The sequence below is a fragment of the Tamandua tetradactyla genome, chromosome 24 (genome assembly GCF_023851605.1).
Source record: "Tamandua tetradactyla isolate mTamTet1 chromosome 24, mTamTet1.pri, whole genome shotgun sequence".
NCBI lineage: Eukaryota > Metazoa > Chordata > Mammalia > Pilosa > Myrmecophagidae > Tamandua > Tamandua tetradactyla.
Window position 1 is genome coordinate 52,951,826 of NC_135350.1, and position 17,550 is coordinate 52,969,375.

The following is a 17,550-nucleotide window of genomic DNA, read 5'->3' on the forward strand; positions in this document are numbered from 1 at the left end:
GCTCTGTAACCTCTCACTCTATCCTACCTCCTCCCTCCCTGCAAATGAACATGATGAGTCTTTTCTATGTGAAGAAGGCATCCTTCTCTCAACCCTGATTCCCCACTCCCGTCATGCCGCTGCTCCTGCTCTTGCCTTCACCCTCAAACTGGTTGAACAAGCTGCTGATTCACGAGGACTCCACTCCTTTCCACCCACTCCGGCATGGCTGGCTCTTCGCAGTCTGGATTATCTTCAGCTTTCTGTGAAACTTTTCTTCCAAGTCAGATGTGACGTCGTAGCATTAAACACTGTTGATTCTTTATTCTCACACTTCTCCAAATTGTTGTTCTTCCAGTGTTGCGTATCTCACATAAATGCACCATCTTTTCAGGCACCCATGCCAGAAACAGTGGTGACACCATAAATTCTCCCTTCTCTCCTGCATTTCATCAGGCACCACGTACTATCAATTCTTCTCAGAAATAGCTCTTGAATTCATCCCCACCTCTCCATCCCCCACTGTCTGTGTACAGATCCTTTCCATCTCTCATATAGTAGAAAGCCACTTTCTAACCGGCCTTCCTGTTCAGTAAATATTTGTGGACGGAACAAAGGTAAAAACAAAAGTAAATGAGAAAAGCAGTTGAGTGAAATGAAGAAACCTAGAAGGGCAACGGGAAGTTTTAAATGTGATTTGACATTGTTACCTGATACAACAACTTTGGAGAGCCATTTGGCAATATTTAGTAGAGCCAGCGATGTCCAAACTCGGGAATCTGCACTCCACTCCTAGGTAGGTTCCCTGGCCTGAAGAATTTTGTATGTACACGCAAGGAGACATACAGAGAAATGTTCATTGCAAACTTGTAGTAATGAAAAACTGGAAACAATCTAAATGCCTATAAAAAGAGGAATGGATAAGTAAACTGTGGTATACACATATATCTAGAGGAATTAAAATAAAAGAACATGAGCTATGTAAATAAATGTAATAAAACAAAAATATAATATTGAATGAAGCAAATTATAGAAAAAGATTATGGTATACTATTTATATGACATTTAAAATAGCAAATACCACATATTATATGTGAATTGTACATATATAAAAGTGCACAGGATGGGCAGTTGTGGCTCAGTGAGTTCTTGGCTGCTGTGCCCAAGACCCAGGTTCAATTCCCAGTGCCTGCCCATGCAAAAAAAAAAAAAAAAAAGTATACAGACCTGTATAGAAATGATAAACCCCAAATTCAGAATAGTGTTATCTCTGGGAAGGCAGAGAAAGAAATGAAATCAGAAGAGTTATATACAGGGCTCCCTTTGTATATATATTCAATTTATATTTATAAATTTATGTATCCTTTGTACATATATTTATCAGGGTGGTGGGTACAAGAGTGTATTTGTTATGTTTTCTCTTACTTTTCTGTTTGCCTGAAACATTTCACTAACAAATGGTACAGCAGTGGATGTACAGTGGAAAGCAACTTCCATGTGCTTCACAAGTCTGCGAGGGATGTATCATTACCTGTTGTTCAAAGATTTAAAAAGTGAGGCTCAGAAAGCAATTCCTCTTGGCTTTCAAATGAAAGGCTGAAAAATCAATTAAGGCAATTATGTGAAAGTGTTTCATCTGTTATTCATGTTCTGAATATAAAAGAGATATTTACTATTTTAAGGGACCACTGTTTGAAACTCAATAAAGACCAAAGCCAGAATTATGTTGCATTCCACTGTAATAAACAACTGGGATAGAATATGAAAACTAGTTATTTTTATTTGGGGAAATGGGTATCAAAGCTTATATTCTAATAAAGTATCTGGCCAGTGTGGCACTTTTTAAGTTCTCAAGAATCTACAAAACTGAACCCTTTGCTGCCTTTCCTGCTTTTACTTTGCCTCTGCTTTGCTTTTGCTCATCTTTGCCTCTGGTTCATCCACACAGTGAGGTTTACCTGCTGGCCTAGAAGACTCTCTATTTTATTTTTATGTTAGTCTCCATTCGACATGCCATCTTCTTAAATTTTCACCTCACATTGGGTTTCTCTTGGTCTTATTTTGATATTACCAGAGTTAATACCACTTAAAAAACTTTCATTAAAATTTATCTTCTACTTTATTACACTTTGAATTGAATGAGTGCCTTTCAAGAATTTTTTTTGCATCTTCATTTTCCACTTATCCTATGAGCTTTTAGCTGAGATCTGTTGCTAACTATTTATTGGTTCAGGACAGATTATACAAACTGGAGCCTACATTAACTTTTTATTCTTATTTTCTAACAGGTCAGTGTATATAACTTTCAGTGACTTTGAGAGCGTGCAGGGACTGTCTGCCTTTCGGTACAGGGTGCCTGCAGAAATCTTAGCCAATACCTCAGACAATGCTGGCTTCTGTATACCTGAAGGAAACTGCCTGGGCTCAGGAGTGTTGAATGTCAGCATCTGCAAGAATGGTAAGAACTTAAAAGAGGGGGCAAAATTGTCAGTGTTAGAATGCAGAAGCATTTTAACAAAGTCTTCAACAAAGAATAAGTTGTCAGCCCAATAGAAAGAAATAGTATGATCTTTCAAGAGTAATGCTTTGTAATGGCTATTAGAACCACCATAATTTATTGATGGGCTTTTCTGTAGTGCTTTCTGTTTCTTTATTTCTAGAGTGCCATGTATTTCTTCTGGGCAATAGTTTAAAAGTTTTATAGTAATAACTAGTGTTTACTAAGATCATACCATGAGGAGTCACTGTTCAGTGCTTAATATATTTATACATGGTGAATACATATAAAACCATTAACTGCTTTCATGTTCAAAACAATGCTAACAGAGAAAGTGGGAAACAGTTATAAGAGAATACAGATCTTGGCAAAGATTTCAATAATTTAGAAGAGGATTAATTTCAAATCATGGCTACCAATTTCCTAGTGTTTCTTAATGTCTGAGCTATTCTCCTTTTCATGAATAAGGCAGAATTATCATAGTGTTACAATTGATAAATGCATTTCTTCATCTTGAAAACTAGTCAGTTATAACAATCACATATTGCATAATTATTCAGGATAGCATTGCTAAATAGACATTGTGTCCTGTTTTTTCAATTGTAGAATCAGGGCCTAGAGAGTCGACATGATTTTTGTAAAAATCATTCTCTCTTAGGAAATCTCTGCTAGAACTTAGGGTCATCTCATATTTGTATGGTGATTTTCTTCTTGGGCTATAATTCCTCTTTAAAGTTTCTCAAGAAATGTCCCTATTTGTAAGTTGATTTTCAACTAAAAAGTTGCACATTACTCCTGAATAAAGTATAATGTGCTAACTGTTGTTCCTTTGTGTAATTTGTTTTACAATCTCTTTTGGGGACAAGTCAGAAATCAGTGGTATACTTCTCTATTTTTGTCTGGAGACCAGTGGCTCTCAACTGCCCTTACATCAGAATTACTTTGAAAATTGTTTAAAATATATGGCCTATGGTCCCAGTACAGATATACTACGGCCCAGAATCTGTTTTTTTTTTTAACATGCACTCTAGGTGAGTCTAATGGAGATAGAGTCTAGGTATTTGAAAACCAGTGTGCCAGGGATTATGCTGTGCCAGGGAATATGGTACCTTTTACCTGGAGATAAAGTCCAAGAATGAATGGGAACAAGTTCCCGGTTCTGATTTCTCCTGTGGCCTTACTAGGTGAGTAGTCCTAAAACTGTCTCTGCCTACTCAGTCCACATGCATCTGGCTCAAGGTACAAATATGAATTTTTCAGTTTTGATAAAATTCGGCTTCCTCAAGAAGTTGATGTCAGAATCAATATAAAATTTCTACTTTCCAAGACTTCAACCTCTTGCTATAACCTCTGCTTCTTAGGTATTCCCAAATTTGATGAGTTAGTGTTCTAGAGTCAGGCAGATTTGGGTCTGAATACTATTCTAATTGTTAGCAAATTGACTGAATTGATAACGGTTTCGGAACATCAATTTTTTCAGCCATAAAATGGGGGTGATGACAAATTCGTTGGAAGGTAATGAGAGGACTAGAGATAATGCATGTAAAACATTTAGGTCAGTGTCTGGCCCTCCTTATTAAGACCTCAGTAGTATATTTTAGAAATACATTTTAAAAGCACTCTAAGTCACAGAAAAGGAAAGTATGTCTTGGTGGAACTGTTTAATAGTAAAGAGCAGGACAGTTTGGCGGTTCCTCAAAAAGCTGAACATAGACTTACCGTATGACTCAGGAACTCCGCTTCTAGGTACCTACCCAGAAGAACTGAAAATGTTCTATTGAACAGATATTTGTACATCAAATGTTTACAGCAGCATTATTCACAATAGCCAAAAGGTGGAAGCAACTCAAGTGTCCATCAACAGATGGATGAACAAACTGTGCTACGTACACAATGGAATATTATTTAGTTTTACAAAGGAATGAAGTTCTGCTACATGCTATAATGTGGATGAACATTGAACACAAGTAGAGTGAAATATGCCAGATATAAAAAGGCAAATATTGTATGGTTTCATTTCTATGAAATACCTAGAATAGGCAAATTCATAGAAGCAAAGTGGATTACAGGTTACCAGGGCCTAGGGGTGGGAGGTGTGGGGAGTTATTACTTAATGGTTACAGAGTTTGTTTGGGGTGATGACAAGTTTTGGTAATGGGTGGTGGTGATGGTAGCAGAATACTGTGACTGTAATTACTGTCACTGAATTTCACACATGAAAGTGTTAAAATGGGAAATTTTGTGTTCCTGTGGTACCACAAAAAGAGAGAAATAATTGTACTCTTTTTGTTGTTGTTGTTTGTGAGCTACAAAGAAATGTAAGCCAAAGAAACGTAAGAAATGTGCTGTCAGTGGCATCATTGCTATTACATAGAATGAGGCGGCCAGAGGATGAAACCAGCACCCTGAGGGAAGCAGAGTTATAAGCTGAAGAGAGACCAAGTTCTAATTAACATCATTTGAACCTCTAGATCAATCCATGCCTGAAGCTAGGCCTACTCTTTGATTAGCTATGTAACCAATAAAATGTTTTAGCACCCCCCGCCCCCCCCCCAAAAAAAAAATGTTTACGTGAGAGATGAAGCCTGTCTTGAGCCATGGGCTGGAGTATGTGTAAGCAAATTGTAATTACTTGCCAATAAGCCAACTTTTCCAAAACTATATTTGCAGCAATTTATAGGAAACCATTTCTTCTTCAATAGCAAGACCTAGAATAGGTTTCCTTCTTTGGTTCTTAAAATGAGTAGGGGGGGGAGAAACACTATCAGAATCTTCATGTGAGCAGGACTTGATCCAGTCAGAGGCTGGGCATGTAGACTTATTTCTGCATCAACATATTCAGGAGAACAAGGTCCATCTTTGGTAAAACTATAAAAACAGAAAAAGAAATGAATGGGAAAAAAAGACTCCATTGGCTGGTAGAGGACTGTAGTTGAAACAAGTGCTCTAAGGCAAGACAGCTGTCACTCATCAGCATTCTGCCTCCATCACCTGGCAGCTAGATGGTCCGAGAAGGTAAAACTGAATCCTCAGTCTCCTCAAATATAAGATAAGGATAGTAGTTATAATCTCATATTACTGCTGGGAATGTTCATTAAAATAATGTATGTATAGCTCTTGACACTTTATAGGTTCAGTAAATATTTGTTGAAGAGTAAATAATTTAGCCTGGCCTTCACTATTTTTTTTTTTGTAGATTAAAGTAATTTGGATGTGAATGAGGTATCAGAAAATGAGCTATAGGTCCTGAACTAGAAAGTACAGGATGGAATTTCAGCCTGTCCCCACCCCATGTTTAGTTTTGTATAGCTATTTTGTTTTAATTAGGAACCAGGTGTGTGGTTAGGAACTTTATATTTATTTTAGACTTTAAAATTAGCAACATTAATTTCTTTTTATTTTCGTTAAAATGCAGGTGCACCCATTATCATGTCTTTTCCGCACTTCTACCAGGCAGATGAGAAGTTTGTTTCAGCCATAGCAGGCATGCGTCCAAATAAGGAATATCATGAGACATTTGTGGACATTAATCCTGTGAGTACATGCTTCATCCTAGTAACAAAACAGAAATTTTATTCAGTTTCTATAATGTATATTAGTTTAGCTCTGAGTATTCTTAAGATAATGTTTTCCTTTCATTATGTGTTCATGTGGGGAAAACTCAGTTTAATGCAATGTGATACATAGCCCTGCAATACTCTTGTAACAGAAGGCTATAGATCTAATATGCAGTCCTACCAGTGAACTTGCTTTAACAAATACTTAACAGTGAAATTTCAATCCCTGGAAACAACTGAGCTTGGATCGAGGCATGTAACTTGGCCAGTTTTCTCTCGCTAGCCTTGGACCCAGGTGTCTATACATTTGTCCCACTGGGGCACAGATCAGTAAAACTGACAATGACATTCCTCTGGTTACTCACTGAGAGAAATATTTTGGTTGGCATTTAAACATATATATTAACTTCAGTTACTTTTGGCAAAGCTCTTTCTACAGGTACTTCTGAGAGTTTATTATATGATGGTGCTTTTAAAATCCATGAGATAAATATATACACTTTACTTCTCTGATCATAGAATAGAAAAATTAAAATCATGCTAAAAAGATTTGAATATCGTTTTATGTGAGAGCCTCTCATTGTAGGAACCACATTGTAGGTCAGATCCCTTCATCCCTGGGATTTAAACACCATGCAACAATAAAAAAAGAAGCAAGAACATTCTTTTAACACAATTTTATGAGCATGTCATTCTTAGCTATACTTAATAATTGTGTATTTAAGAAACCAGTGGTCTTATCCTTTTGTGCAGAAGATTAGGTATGGCTTTCTCCCTTTCCTGTCTTAGCCATCAGTCAACTGTTTTCATCAGCCAAACTATTAGCAAGTGCTCATTATAAGCACAGTGTCAATACCTAGTGCAGGGATGGAGCCATCGTGGGGGAGACAGCTCTTACAACTGTTCTTTCTTGTACCTGCTGGGTGGGCTCTGAGCATACTTGGGCGCCAATCCCAGGCGGTGAGTACCATTCTCCTCAAAGCTCTCTGGACATCTACTTGCATATCCAGACCTTATCTGTTGAATCTTCCTCCTACTGGGATCCTCTAGGCCTTGTTATTCAAAGTGTGGCTCACTGACTGCATCAGCCATCAAATAACAATTTGATATTGTTAGAAATATAAAATCTCAGCACCCCTCCCCCACTCTAGACCTGTTGAATCAGAAGCTGCATTTTAACAAGATCCATAAGGACTCACAGACAAATTATAAATTTGAGAAGTATCAGTCTTTCAGGCACCTAGAACAATCAGTGGTTTTCATTTTGTTTTGGGGATTAGTTTTCCCCATTCCACTCTGCATATCAAACATGTTAATAGCCCTTGTATTAGTCAAGGCTCTCTAGGGAAACAGAACCAACAGGAGATATCTGTATATATTATAAATTTCTCATGCAACTGTGGGCAGGCTGCAAGCCGTTAGCTCTGATGAAGGTTTACTATTAATTCCCCAGAAGCTAGCTGGCTGAAGCAGAGATGAAAGTTCTCTCTTCTGACTCTGAAGTCATCACTTCTTTAATGCTTTCAACCGATTGGATTAAACATCTCTCATTGCTGAAGACGCTCCTTAGTTGATTGTAGACGTAATCAGCCATAAATGCAATCAACTTACTAATGATATTAGTCCACAAAATGTCCTCAGTTACAATTAGGTCAGTGTTTGCTTGACCAGACAACTGGGCACCATTACCTGGCCGAGTTGACACATGAGCCTAACCATTACAGCCCCTGTTTGTCAGAACCATACAGAAATGGTACACTCCTGAAAAGACTACATTTGCAGTTTTACTAAATCCTAATGTTTTCTTTTCACTGGTTTGATTTGCAGCTGACTGGGATTATCTTGAGAGCAGCCAAGAGATTCCAAATCAACACTTATGTCCAAAAATTAGATGGCTTTGTGTAAGTTTTGCTTATTTCTGCAGAGGAAGAGGGTAGTGTTCCTGCACTGACTTTCTGGGGGTGGGGGTGGTAGGGGGCGTTCAGTATCAGAAGGATTGAAGCCCACATCTTATAACTCTGCTTGTCACTGCCCTTTAAGGACAGGGCACGGTCAGCATTATCATAGGGTGTCTTGATCTCGGAATTTGTTTATTTAACCAGCTACTTACATGGTGCTTTCCATGGATCAGCACTGTTCCAGTTTACATCCATGAACTCATTTTTTCCTCACAACAACCTTTGTGATTCCCAGTTGACAGATGAGGAAATTGGGTCACAGAGATTATAAGTAACTTGCTGGAGCTCACGCAGCTAGTTTGTGTGGTTCCAGTTCTCTTACTCACTTCAGTAAGCATCCTATCAACAAGACTCTGGTTCCCATCCCTTCCTTTCTGCTCCCACTGAGATTGCCAGATGCTCTCCTTGCAATGGTTAAAATAGCCTCCTGACTATATTCTTCCTGAATTCAACCTTTACTTCCCCAACTCAATCTAAAAGCACTGCACTTACTCATGTAAAATATAATCTCCTGCTCAAACTTTTCAATGGGAATTTTTTAGATATAAGAAAATGCTTATGGCAAAATACTGAATGCCAAAAGGTGATTCAAAACTATACATACATAGAACAAAACTATATATATATATACACACACACATGTATCTCGATCTGTAAACATACACCACATACATATCAATTTGTTGGGGTCTTCCACTGAATTTGCCAGATTTAATTCCACCTCTCAGGAATCTTTCTAAGTAGTAAATGTGATTTGCATGAATGACTTTTGTCATCCATGTATGTATTTCTGAGGTAGTATAATTTAGTGAGAGCTGAGGCCTTGGAATCGAAATGGAGTTTCAATTCTGACTGCACTTACTCACGGTGATCCTGGGCAAATTACTTAGCTTCTCTGAGCCATAATTTCATCATCTGTGAACCTGGGACAATAATAGCTACTTCATGAGACTTTTGTGAGAGTTAAATGAGATTATATCCACAAACACCCACCGTAGTGCTGGCATGTGCTAGTGCTCCAAAATGACACCTCCTGGCTGTTATTCTGAAGACAGTAATTAGATGCGCTAGAGACAAAACATTCTGAGGAATGGCAGTATTGCTCCTTGGGAGTGTAGCTTCCCGAGATGACTCTTAGGACATTAGCAATCATTTTGATGAATTTGCTTTCAACATCTTGTGTTCTGATAGTTAACACTTTAAATACTTATGTAGCACTTGAATTGCTAGGCTGGCAGAATACTGGAATCTAACTTCTGACTTATAAGTGTTTACAGAGATAATTAAGAAGTTGGCATTAAAATCTGGGTACTTCAATAAAGTAAGTGTACTGGAATTCTCATATAAACTTGTCTCTCTAGATTAGTATGCCATTATTACGATAATGTCTACATAATGTCATTTTTTATCTTTGTAGTGAAACAGGAAATATTAGAACTATGGTTTTCCCAGTGATGTATCTCAATGAGGTAAGTCCTGGGAGGGAGTCGTGGATATGTTTTCACTGTCCAAGCTTGGAAAACTTCTATTATGATGTCTATTGTTGTATATATGTTGATATCTACAGTTGATAAAGAGGGAAAGATAATTTTTAAACACTTGTTGTCTTCATAAAATTGTTGTTTAAATGATTACATGAACCTGCCTTTCTCTGGGATTTGATTTAGAAAAATGACAGGAAGAAATTTCCCTTTTCAAGAACATTATTAGGGTAAAACTCCCTTTTAGGGAACTAATTATGTAAGGAAAAAAAGCAAAGGTAGAATGAAACACTCTCAGACACTGCTGAACTATGAAAAATAGTCCTCGTCCAGATGTCCAGGGTTAACCTTTCTTTGATGTGTCTACTTCTTTGAAACCCTGCCAATTTGTAAATTGATTAATTTACTGTTCATTAGTTGGAGGAGGAAAAGAGTAAAATTAAAATGATTGGCAACACTGCATAAGAATTTTGTGGAAGGCAGATAAAGAAATGATTAAATAAAATGTAATAGATGTTCATTAATTTCAGTGATATATAGGTGCCTTAACTCTCACCATAGAATAGTTTTTCCTACTATAGGCAAACAAATAATCAATTATAGGAAACAGATCTGGTCTTAGTTCAAACAGAAAGTATTTCCCTGAAGCAGTATTTCTTTTACAATCTATCCTCAGAAATTTTATCCCTAAATGTTAAGTATAAATTGAAGTTTTATAATTACAGCACATTCTGAAAACTTGGAATACACCCATTACATTTTTTATTGTGTTAACATATAACACAACACACCCATTATTTAACATACTTGTGAGAAATTATTTTCTAAATCACATATTACATATACATAGTTATATATCCTCAATTTTCCCCTCTTGTTCATCCAGTTTTGAGGGGAAAATGCTAGGTTTTTCCCTTGAAGAAATTCCCATTGCTGGGCATGTTTTTTTTATTTTTTTTTACATGGGCAGGCACCGGGTATCGAACCTGGGTCCTCGGGCATGGCAGGCAAGCATTCTTACCTGCTGAGCCACCGTGGCCCTGGGCATGTTTTAATAGAGGCTTTTTAAAAAACTTTTGTTAGTTTGCTCTCATCTCTAAAAATACTTGTTCTTTATAGAAAATTTAGTAACAGAAATTAGCAAAACAGGAAAAATTACAGTGAGTGTTACTCACTTTACTGTTTACTGTTTTTAATTTGATTTATTTTATTCTATGGGTTCTAAAATTTTTCTAATAACTTTTAAAATTATAATTTCATGTTTGTCATCTTGTAAAACTAAGATGGTCTTTATAGAGAACTCCTGGGAAACTCAAAAACATATTAAAAAAATAAATTACTGATCAGCCTATCCATCAGAGACAAGTGCAGTTGACATCTTCACATGTTGCCTCCTATTATTTTCCTGGTTCTCATATTACATAGTTGAGATCACACTGTTGATGTGGTTTCATATCTTTCTTTCACTTCGTGTTGCATTGATAGGCACATTTATAAACTTTTGAAGGGTTTGTGATTGTGAACTCTAAGACAAGATTTTACTATTTCACAGGAAAATTTCAGGCAATATTTACCAATTTGTAGGACCTTTTCATGATTACTCCAGGATTATCATTGTTAATTGTTTATGGGGAGGGGCATGAAAGTAGGGCCCTGTCCTGCCAGTTATGCTCATTGTAATGGCGTATGTGAAGTCCCCTCAACTCCCAACTTTTGCTTTGCTTTTTGGCTAAAATTAGATTGAGTCCAGGGAACAAGAGAGTGAAGCCTTGTGCTTTTGCCACCTCCTATAAAGAACTTGACTTTTTTATTCTGTAGACACATAACTCCTTTTTATAGAGGAGGAAACTCTGGCCCAGAGAGACCTTGGCCAGTTAGTGGAAGAACCAGCTTTAGACCCTAATCTCTGACTCAGTCCAATGCAATTAAATTAAGCCTAAAGAAGTCAAAAGTCCCTTTTTTGCTCATAATTTTATAAATTATAATTATAATAAATTATATAAAATTATAAAATAAATTATAAGTATATACATTTATATATCATTTTATTAAAATTATTTTATTAAAATAAAAACATTATTATTATTAGGGCTTAAGTTCTTCAGATAGTTCACCCGTGATAGTTTAAGATAAGCATACTTCTTCTGCTCTGAATACAGAAAGTGTTATTCTAGTATATTTGCTTAGTTATCAACACCCTCTGAAATTCTGGTTAGCCTCACTACTTCCCTGAACACTTTTTGTTGAGACTTCTGTCCTGATTACTATATAGATTTAACCAACAGGGAAAGTATACTTTCCACTCACCATTATTGGAACATTTCATTCATTCATTCATTCATTCAATTGACCAGAATTAACTGAGCATCTATTGTGTTCTGGGTGCTATGCACCCAGTGCTGCCATTACTGAGATAAAAGTCACTGACCTTCAGGGACCTCACAGTCAGGGGAGACCAACAGGTAATGCAGATTGTGAGGACAAAGTGGAGGATTTTAGAGAGTTGGATGGAAGCAGAGAAAAGGGGCTTTTAACCAGGCCCTAAATAGTCAGAGAAAACATCTGGAAAGAAGTTATACTGAGCTGGATTTTAAATAGTGAATTGGAATTGTCTGATACAAAACAAGAGGCTATTATCTCAACATTTCTGAATACTTTTCCCCTCCTTTTTGAAACCTGTTTTGAGAATAATAAATGCCTTCACAGGAAAAGATACAATATTAATGAATAGCTATCCTCTCTGATTATTCTATTTTTTTTTTTTGATTACTCTATTTTATCATTGGATTTTCAGTATATCTGATTTGCTGACAGGAGGACATACCCAGATTGTGTTTAATGCTTTGGACAAAGACATAGCAAAAAATATTACACCTAGATTTTAGTAATCAAGATAATACATTTCATTTTCCCTCCAGACTGTTCTCATTGATGAAGAAACCGCAAGTCGACTGAAGTCTGTGATTAACACTGCTTTGGTCATCACCAACATACCCTACATCATCATGGCCCTAGGTGTGTTCTTTGGTTTGATCTTCACCTGGTTTGCATGCAAAGGACAGGGATCCATGGATGAGGTGAGTAGTAGCTGAAGGAACTTCTCCTTTACCAGATAACTTTACCTGAGGAATTCCTCAACTGGGCTTCATTTAAGGGCTGCCTGCTGATTCTTATGGTGGATTCTGGGGTTTTATGCTGGGCATAGTGAATTCATAGTTATACTGCTGGGAAGAGAGGGAAATGCATCAGAGAAGATGAGATGATGGAATAGTGCCATCTAGTATTGGGGCTCTCTTGGTGGGAATGGAATATCTGAATGTATTCCCTGGGAATAAACTTTATGTCTTTGAAAACAATAACCTGAAAAAAAGAGGAAGAATATATGTCAGTTAAGCCCCTAGGCTTTGGTGTCAGACTTCTTGGGTTCAAATCCTACTTCTACCTCTTAACACCTGTGTGACCCTGACAACCATGCATCAGTTTCTTCATCTGTAAAACTGGGGGGATAACAGAGCCTTCCTTATGAATTTTTCGTGAGAATTAGATGATTTAGTAAACTTAAAGCACTTGGACCAATATGAGAATATTAGTGTAATAAACATTAGTTATTATGATAAAATAGCTTCAAGGCAAAGCAGCCAGAGATCTGCTTGGAAGGAATCCCTGATGTAACAGAAGATACCTACCATTAAGACATTCTTGCAAAATAAATAATTGGAGCATGGAAGTAGTTACTTTCCTGGAGGTATGGGAGCAACCCAAATGGATAGGGAAAACAGATTAGCCTTCCTAAGCGACCAGCAGGTTAACCCAGGGGGATACGTTCCTTTAATGAACATTTCCTATAGAGTCCTTTCTTAAGTTCTCAGAGCAGCTTCACTTTTTGTTAACAAAGACTTCTTTTCCCTAGCCTCTTGAACAAGAATCTGTGGCAAATGTGAAGCAGGAAATGTAATAAGTTGAAACTGTCTAGAAATATTAGCTTAGCTTTCCTTGCTTTCCAGATTCTTCTATCAAGTTTCTTACCCCATGCCAGTCACTTTAAACCTGAATTAACGATTTTGAATAAACTACCTTGCCACTTTTGTCCGTGGATATTACTTCCAGTCCTACTTTGTATGGTTACTGAGATTTTCATAAGAACAGATGAAAGAAACCCCATGTAAATGTGCTACAATGAAACCATAATTATGTATTCAACAAGCAAGATACCTATCATCTCCCAGACACTGTTCTCCAGTGGTTTTCAAGCCAGGAAGGGAGCACACTCAATAGGGTATGACAAGCGTTAATAGCTTATATATCGGGTAAACAGAGAAGGGTATGCCTTTGTATTGGGGGTGGAGGTGGTCAGGAAAGGCCTCCTTAACGTTAGGTTTAAATCTTAAAGAAAGAGCAAGAAGAGACAGGCCAAGAGAGGAAGCAGTGTGTGAGACAAATTGCCTTCCAATGAGTCACTTCTACCTCCTCACCGCACCACTAGCACCACCTAACTTTTCCCCCTCTGGGGACAAATTTCTGATGTGAAGCCTAACTTCCCTGTCCTTTCTTTTCTGTGTCTCAGGGAACAGCAGATGAAAGAGCACCCCTCATTCGAACCTAACCATTGAACTTGAGGAAGGAACCATATGCACCATCCTGATGTGGATCGTGGTGTGGGGAGAACTCAGCATTCTCACAGGCTTGTTGCCAGATGTAGGGAGGAGGGAGAGGACCCAGTGCTGGCAAGTGTTGAGAGAATTCTGGACAGAAAGTTAAAAAACAGGCCTTTATGCTTTACAAAAGCATGTGATCCCTGACAAGATGTTTTGTTTTTCAAGTGTCTAGCAAGTATTTAATAAATTCTTCTGTAGTAATTTTTTTGTTGGGTGCTGGTAGCTCCCGAAAAGTGTGACCACTGTTGTGGTTATGATGTCTGCATCACTTTTTAATGCTACTTGGGCTAACCTTATTCAGTATGCTTCGTTCAACAAACTTTGTGCTCAAAATACATATATACCATTTTATGTTGTGTTCCTCCATTCATTTTACCCCAACCCAGAAGTAAACAGAGTTTGGCACCCAGGGTAAAATGGTAGTTTCATTCAATATATCATTCAAATGCATCTGATTTCCTCTTTTAAAAGTTACATATTACATTTTATGTACATTTTCAGTTCTTAGTTTGTCCAGGAAAGTAACTCAGTCCTCTGATTACTTTTATACTGGGTATGCATCAAGAAGGGAAGAGATTGGGTGGGGTTAAGGGATAGGTGGGATGGTATAGGGACCCATGAGTTGATATGCTAAGCACCTTTGAGGGCTTTTTACTTGTACTTTTGTGAGCCTAGCGAATGCACAGATAGTGTTGGTGAGAACAAATAAAGATTTCATATTGATTAGAACTAAATACTAGTTGTGGCACTTGTGGATAGTTAACTGTTGTTTTTGAGTCAAAATGATCTTGATGTGGAAAGATGCTCCTGGGAGAATGTAGTCGGTACCTGATTTTTTTTCCCCCAATCTCTCTTGCCAACTATAAAAAGCCGAAACACTACTGATTATTTGTAAAATTATTTATGAATATAGAAATTCATCCATCCACTACCTAAGTTACACATTAATTTCATGAAATCTGACTATGAGACATTTCTTCTGGGGCAGTCTTTCACTGTCACGTTAAGGTAAACTACTACTCCATAACTCTGAAGTTGTTTTTATATGTTCTTTTTCCTCAGATTCAGTTCCTTGCAATGTTTTGTGGCTCAGTGTCACTCACTAACTAGAAAACGATGTGCCTTGTTCTTCCTGTGACAATCATTTGCTGACAGAATGGAGGGGGTTTAAAAATAATACACAAAGGGTATTTTAAAGAAAGTTCCCTTGGGACCAGAAGCAGAGCCACCCTTCTTCCAAAGCCTTCTTCATTTTACAGTGTAATCTAAGTTAGAGGATTGGGAACCATTTTGTCTCATAGTGTTCTGAATTCAAATATATTTCAGGGAAGTTTCTGTGAATCTCAGAGTTCGCCATTTATTTTTAATTGGGAGCCCTACATATTAATCTGGTAAAGCGCTTACAGAATTTCTTAATGATTGATTCATTCTAAGGAATTTCTTTTTCAAAATCAGATTTAAGCAAATGAAGAAAAAATCATGAAATTCACTTATAGCATATCTTATCCCTGCATGGACATAATAAATTGCTTTATTTGTGGAAATCTTCTCTGTCTATACACTAAAGTAATATGTGATACATCTGTCTTCTTGAAGGGGCAATTCATTAAACTTTCAACTTCATTCTAAATTCAGATAGAACCTTTAGATAGTCCAAATCACCAAAAAGTGAAAAACTCAACAGAAAGCATTTGGTCTTCAATAATGGCAAATATCTAGATTTTGGGCAGTTATCAATATTTAACTAGGTAATCTGTATATCTTATTCTTTTATATATCCACTTATCCACCCTAATAAAAGTGATAAGCCAATGTGTGCTTATTGTTCAGTCCTGTTATCAGAATATATTCATCTGTGAGGGAGAAATGTTTAAATAATGTAAATGTTAAAATTACAGCTAATGATATACATCTTTAAACAGAGTTCCACATAAGTAGGGTCACCAAAGCATATTGCTTATTTCCACATTTGTTTCATGCTTCTTAATATTTCCTTGGTTAAAATTACATTTGATAGTTTCCCTCTTAAAAGTCTGTGGTACACCCATAGAATGTAGCTGTTATAGATTAGTGAAGAATAAATCTGTTTGGCTGTAGGTTGAAAATAAACTATTCCTCAGGCTCATTCTTTTGCAGCCATTATTGTGGGAAGGTCCCCAAAGGCTGTGTGATTGCCAGGATTGTCACAGTCACAGAATATGGTGTTACGATCCTCACCTTAGAGAGGGAGAAGCCAAGACACATCACTTCTCTCAGGGAAAATTGGGAGTTGAACACAGAACAGAAAATGGACTTTGCCACTTTAAGCCCAAGGCTCTTCCCCCTAGACTTTATTTCTTCATGTTCTAGAAAGATCATTAACAGAGAAGTGGAACAAGTACTACATGACTAACCTCTTATTGTTTTTTTAAGGGATGCTAAATTGCTCAAGATATGAGTTGTGTGAAAAGTGACCCTCATACCTGACCCTCTGGACTTTATTGGAATAAACTGCTTGTGGTTATTAAAGAGAATATTGATCAGAATGTTCGTGTAGTTTATATAGTTGATTTACTTCAAGTGATTCCTGACATGTTTTTTCTATCATTAATGCAAACAAAAAGTTTCACTAATAAAAACCTACTGTTTATATGAAATCGCAGTGGAAATTGTATGTGATGTTATCAGATGTCCAGTTGCCTGTGGAGTTTCATTTGAAAGATGCTCTTTGCCCTGTTCTAGTTTGCAAGCTACCAGAATGCAATATACCAGAAACAGAACGGTTTTTAAAAAGGGGAATTTATAAGTTGCAAGTTTGCAATGTTCTAAGGCCATGAAAATGTCCAAATTAAGGCAAGACTATGAAAATGTCCAATCTAAGGCATCCAGAGAAAGATACCTTGGCTCAAGAAAGCTAAAGTTCAGGATTTCTCCTCAAATGGAAAGGCATATGGCAAACATGGTAATGTCTGCTAGCTTTCTCTCCAGGCTTCTTGTTTCATGAAGCTCCTGCTGGGGGCATTTTCCTTCTTCATTTCCAAAGGTCTCTGGCTGCAAGGGCTTTTGTGGCTCCAAAGCTTTTTCCAAAAATGGTTCCCTCTTAAAGGGCTCCAGTAAGGAACCCCACCTCGAATGGGTGTGGATACATCTCCATGGAAACCATCTAATCAAAATTTACCACCCACAATTGGGTGGGTCATATATCTCCATGGAAACAATCAAAATGTTCCCACCCAGCAATATTGAATGGAGATTGAAGAACTTGGCTTTTCTGGGGTTCACAGTAGATTTAAATCGGCACAGCCCCCTTGACAGATGTAGCTCTGAGTCATGTCTTTTGGGTCACCTCTGATTTCTGCTCACGTACGGTGGACACTTACAGGCAGACTGGCAAGTCCCACTTCAGGCATGTTCCACACTCTTCTTCTCTGCCTTAAGGCTTTC

At 37.3% G+C, this 17,550-nt stretch overlaps 1 protein-coding gene across 2 annotated transcripts in view; it reads left to right on the plus strand.

The window, feature by feature from the left end:
* Positions 1-15,939, plus strand: part of SCARB2 (scavenger receptor class B member 2) — an 82,654-nt gene extending 66,715 nt beyond the window's left edge. For both annotated transcript variants that reach the window (XM_077143119.1, XM_077143120.1), the window contains 6 exons: positions 2,268-2,437; positions 5,892-6,010; positions 7,861-7,934; positions 9,409-9,460; positions 12,391-12,549; positions 14,037-15,939. In XM_077143119.1, coding sequence (XP_076999234.1) covers positions 2,268-2,437; positions 5,892-6,010; positions 7,861-7,934; positions 9,409-9,460; positions 12,391-12,549; positions 14,037-14,075 — 613 coding nt within the window. In that variant the 3' untranslated portion in view covers positions 14,076-15,939. The remainder of the gene's footprint in view (positions 1-2,267; positions 2,438-5,891; positions 6,011-7,860; positions 7,935-9,408; positions 9,461-12,390; positions 12,550-14,036) is intronic.
* Positions 15,940-17,550: the final 1,611 nt, after the last annotated feature.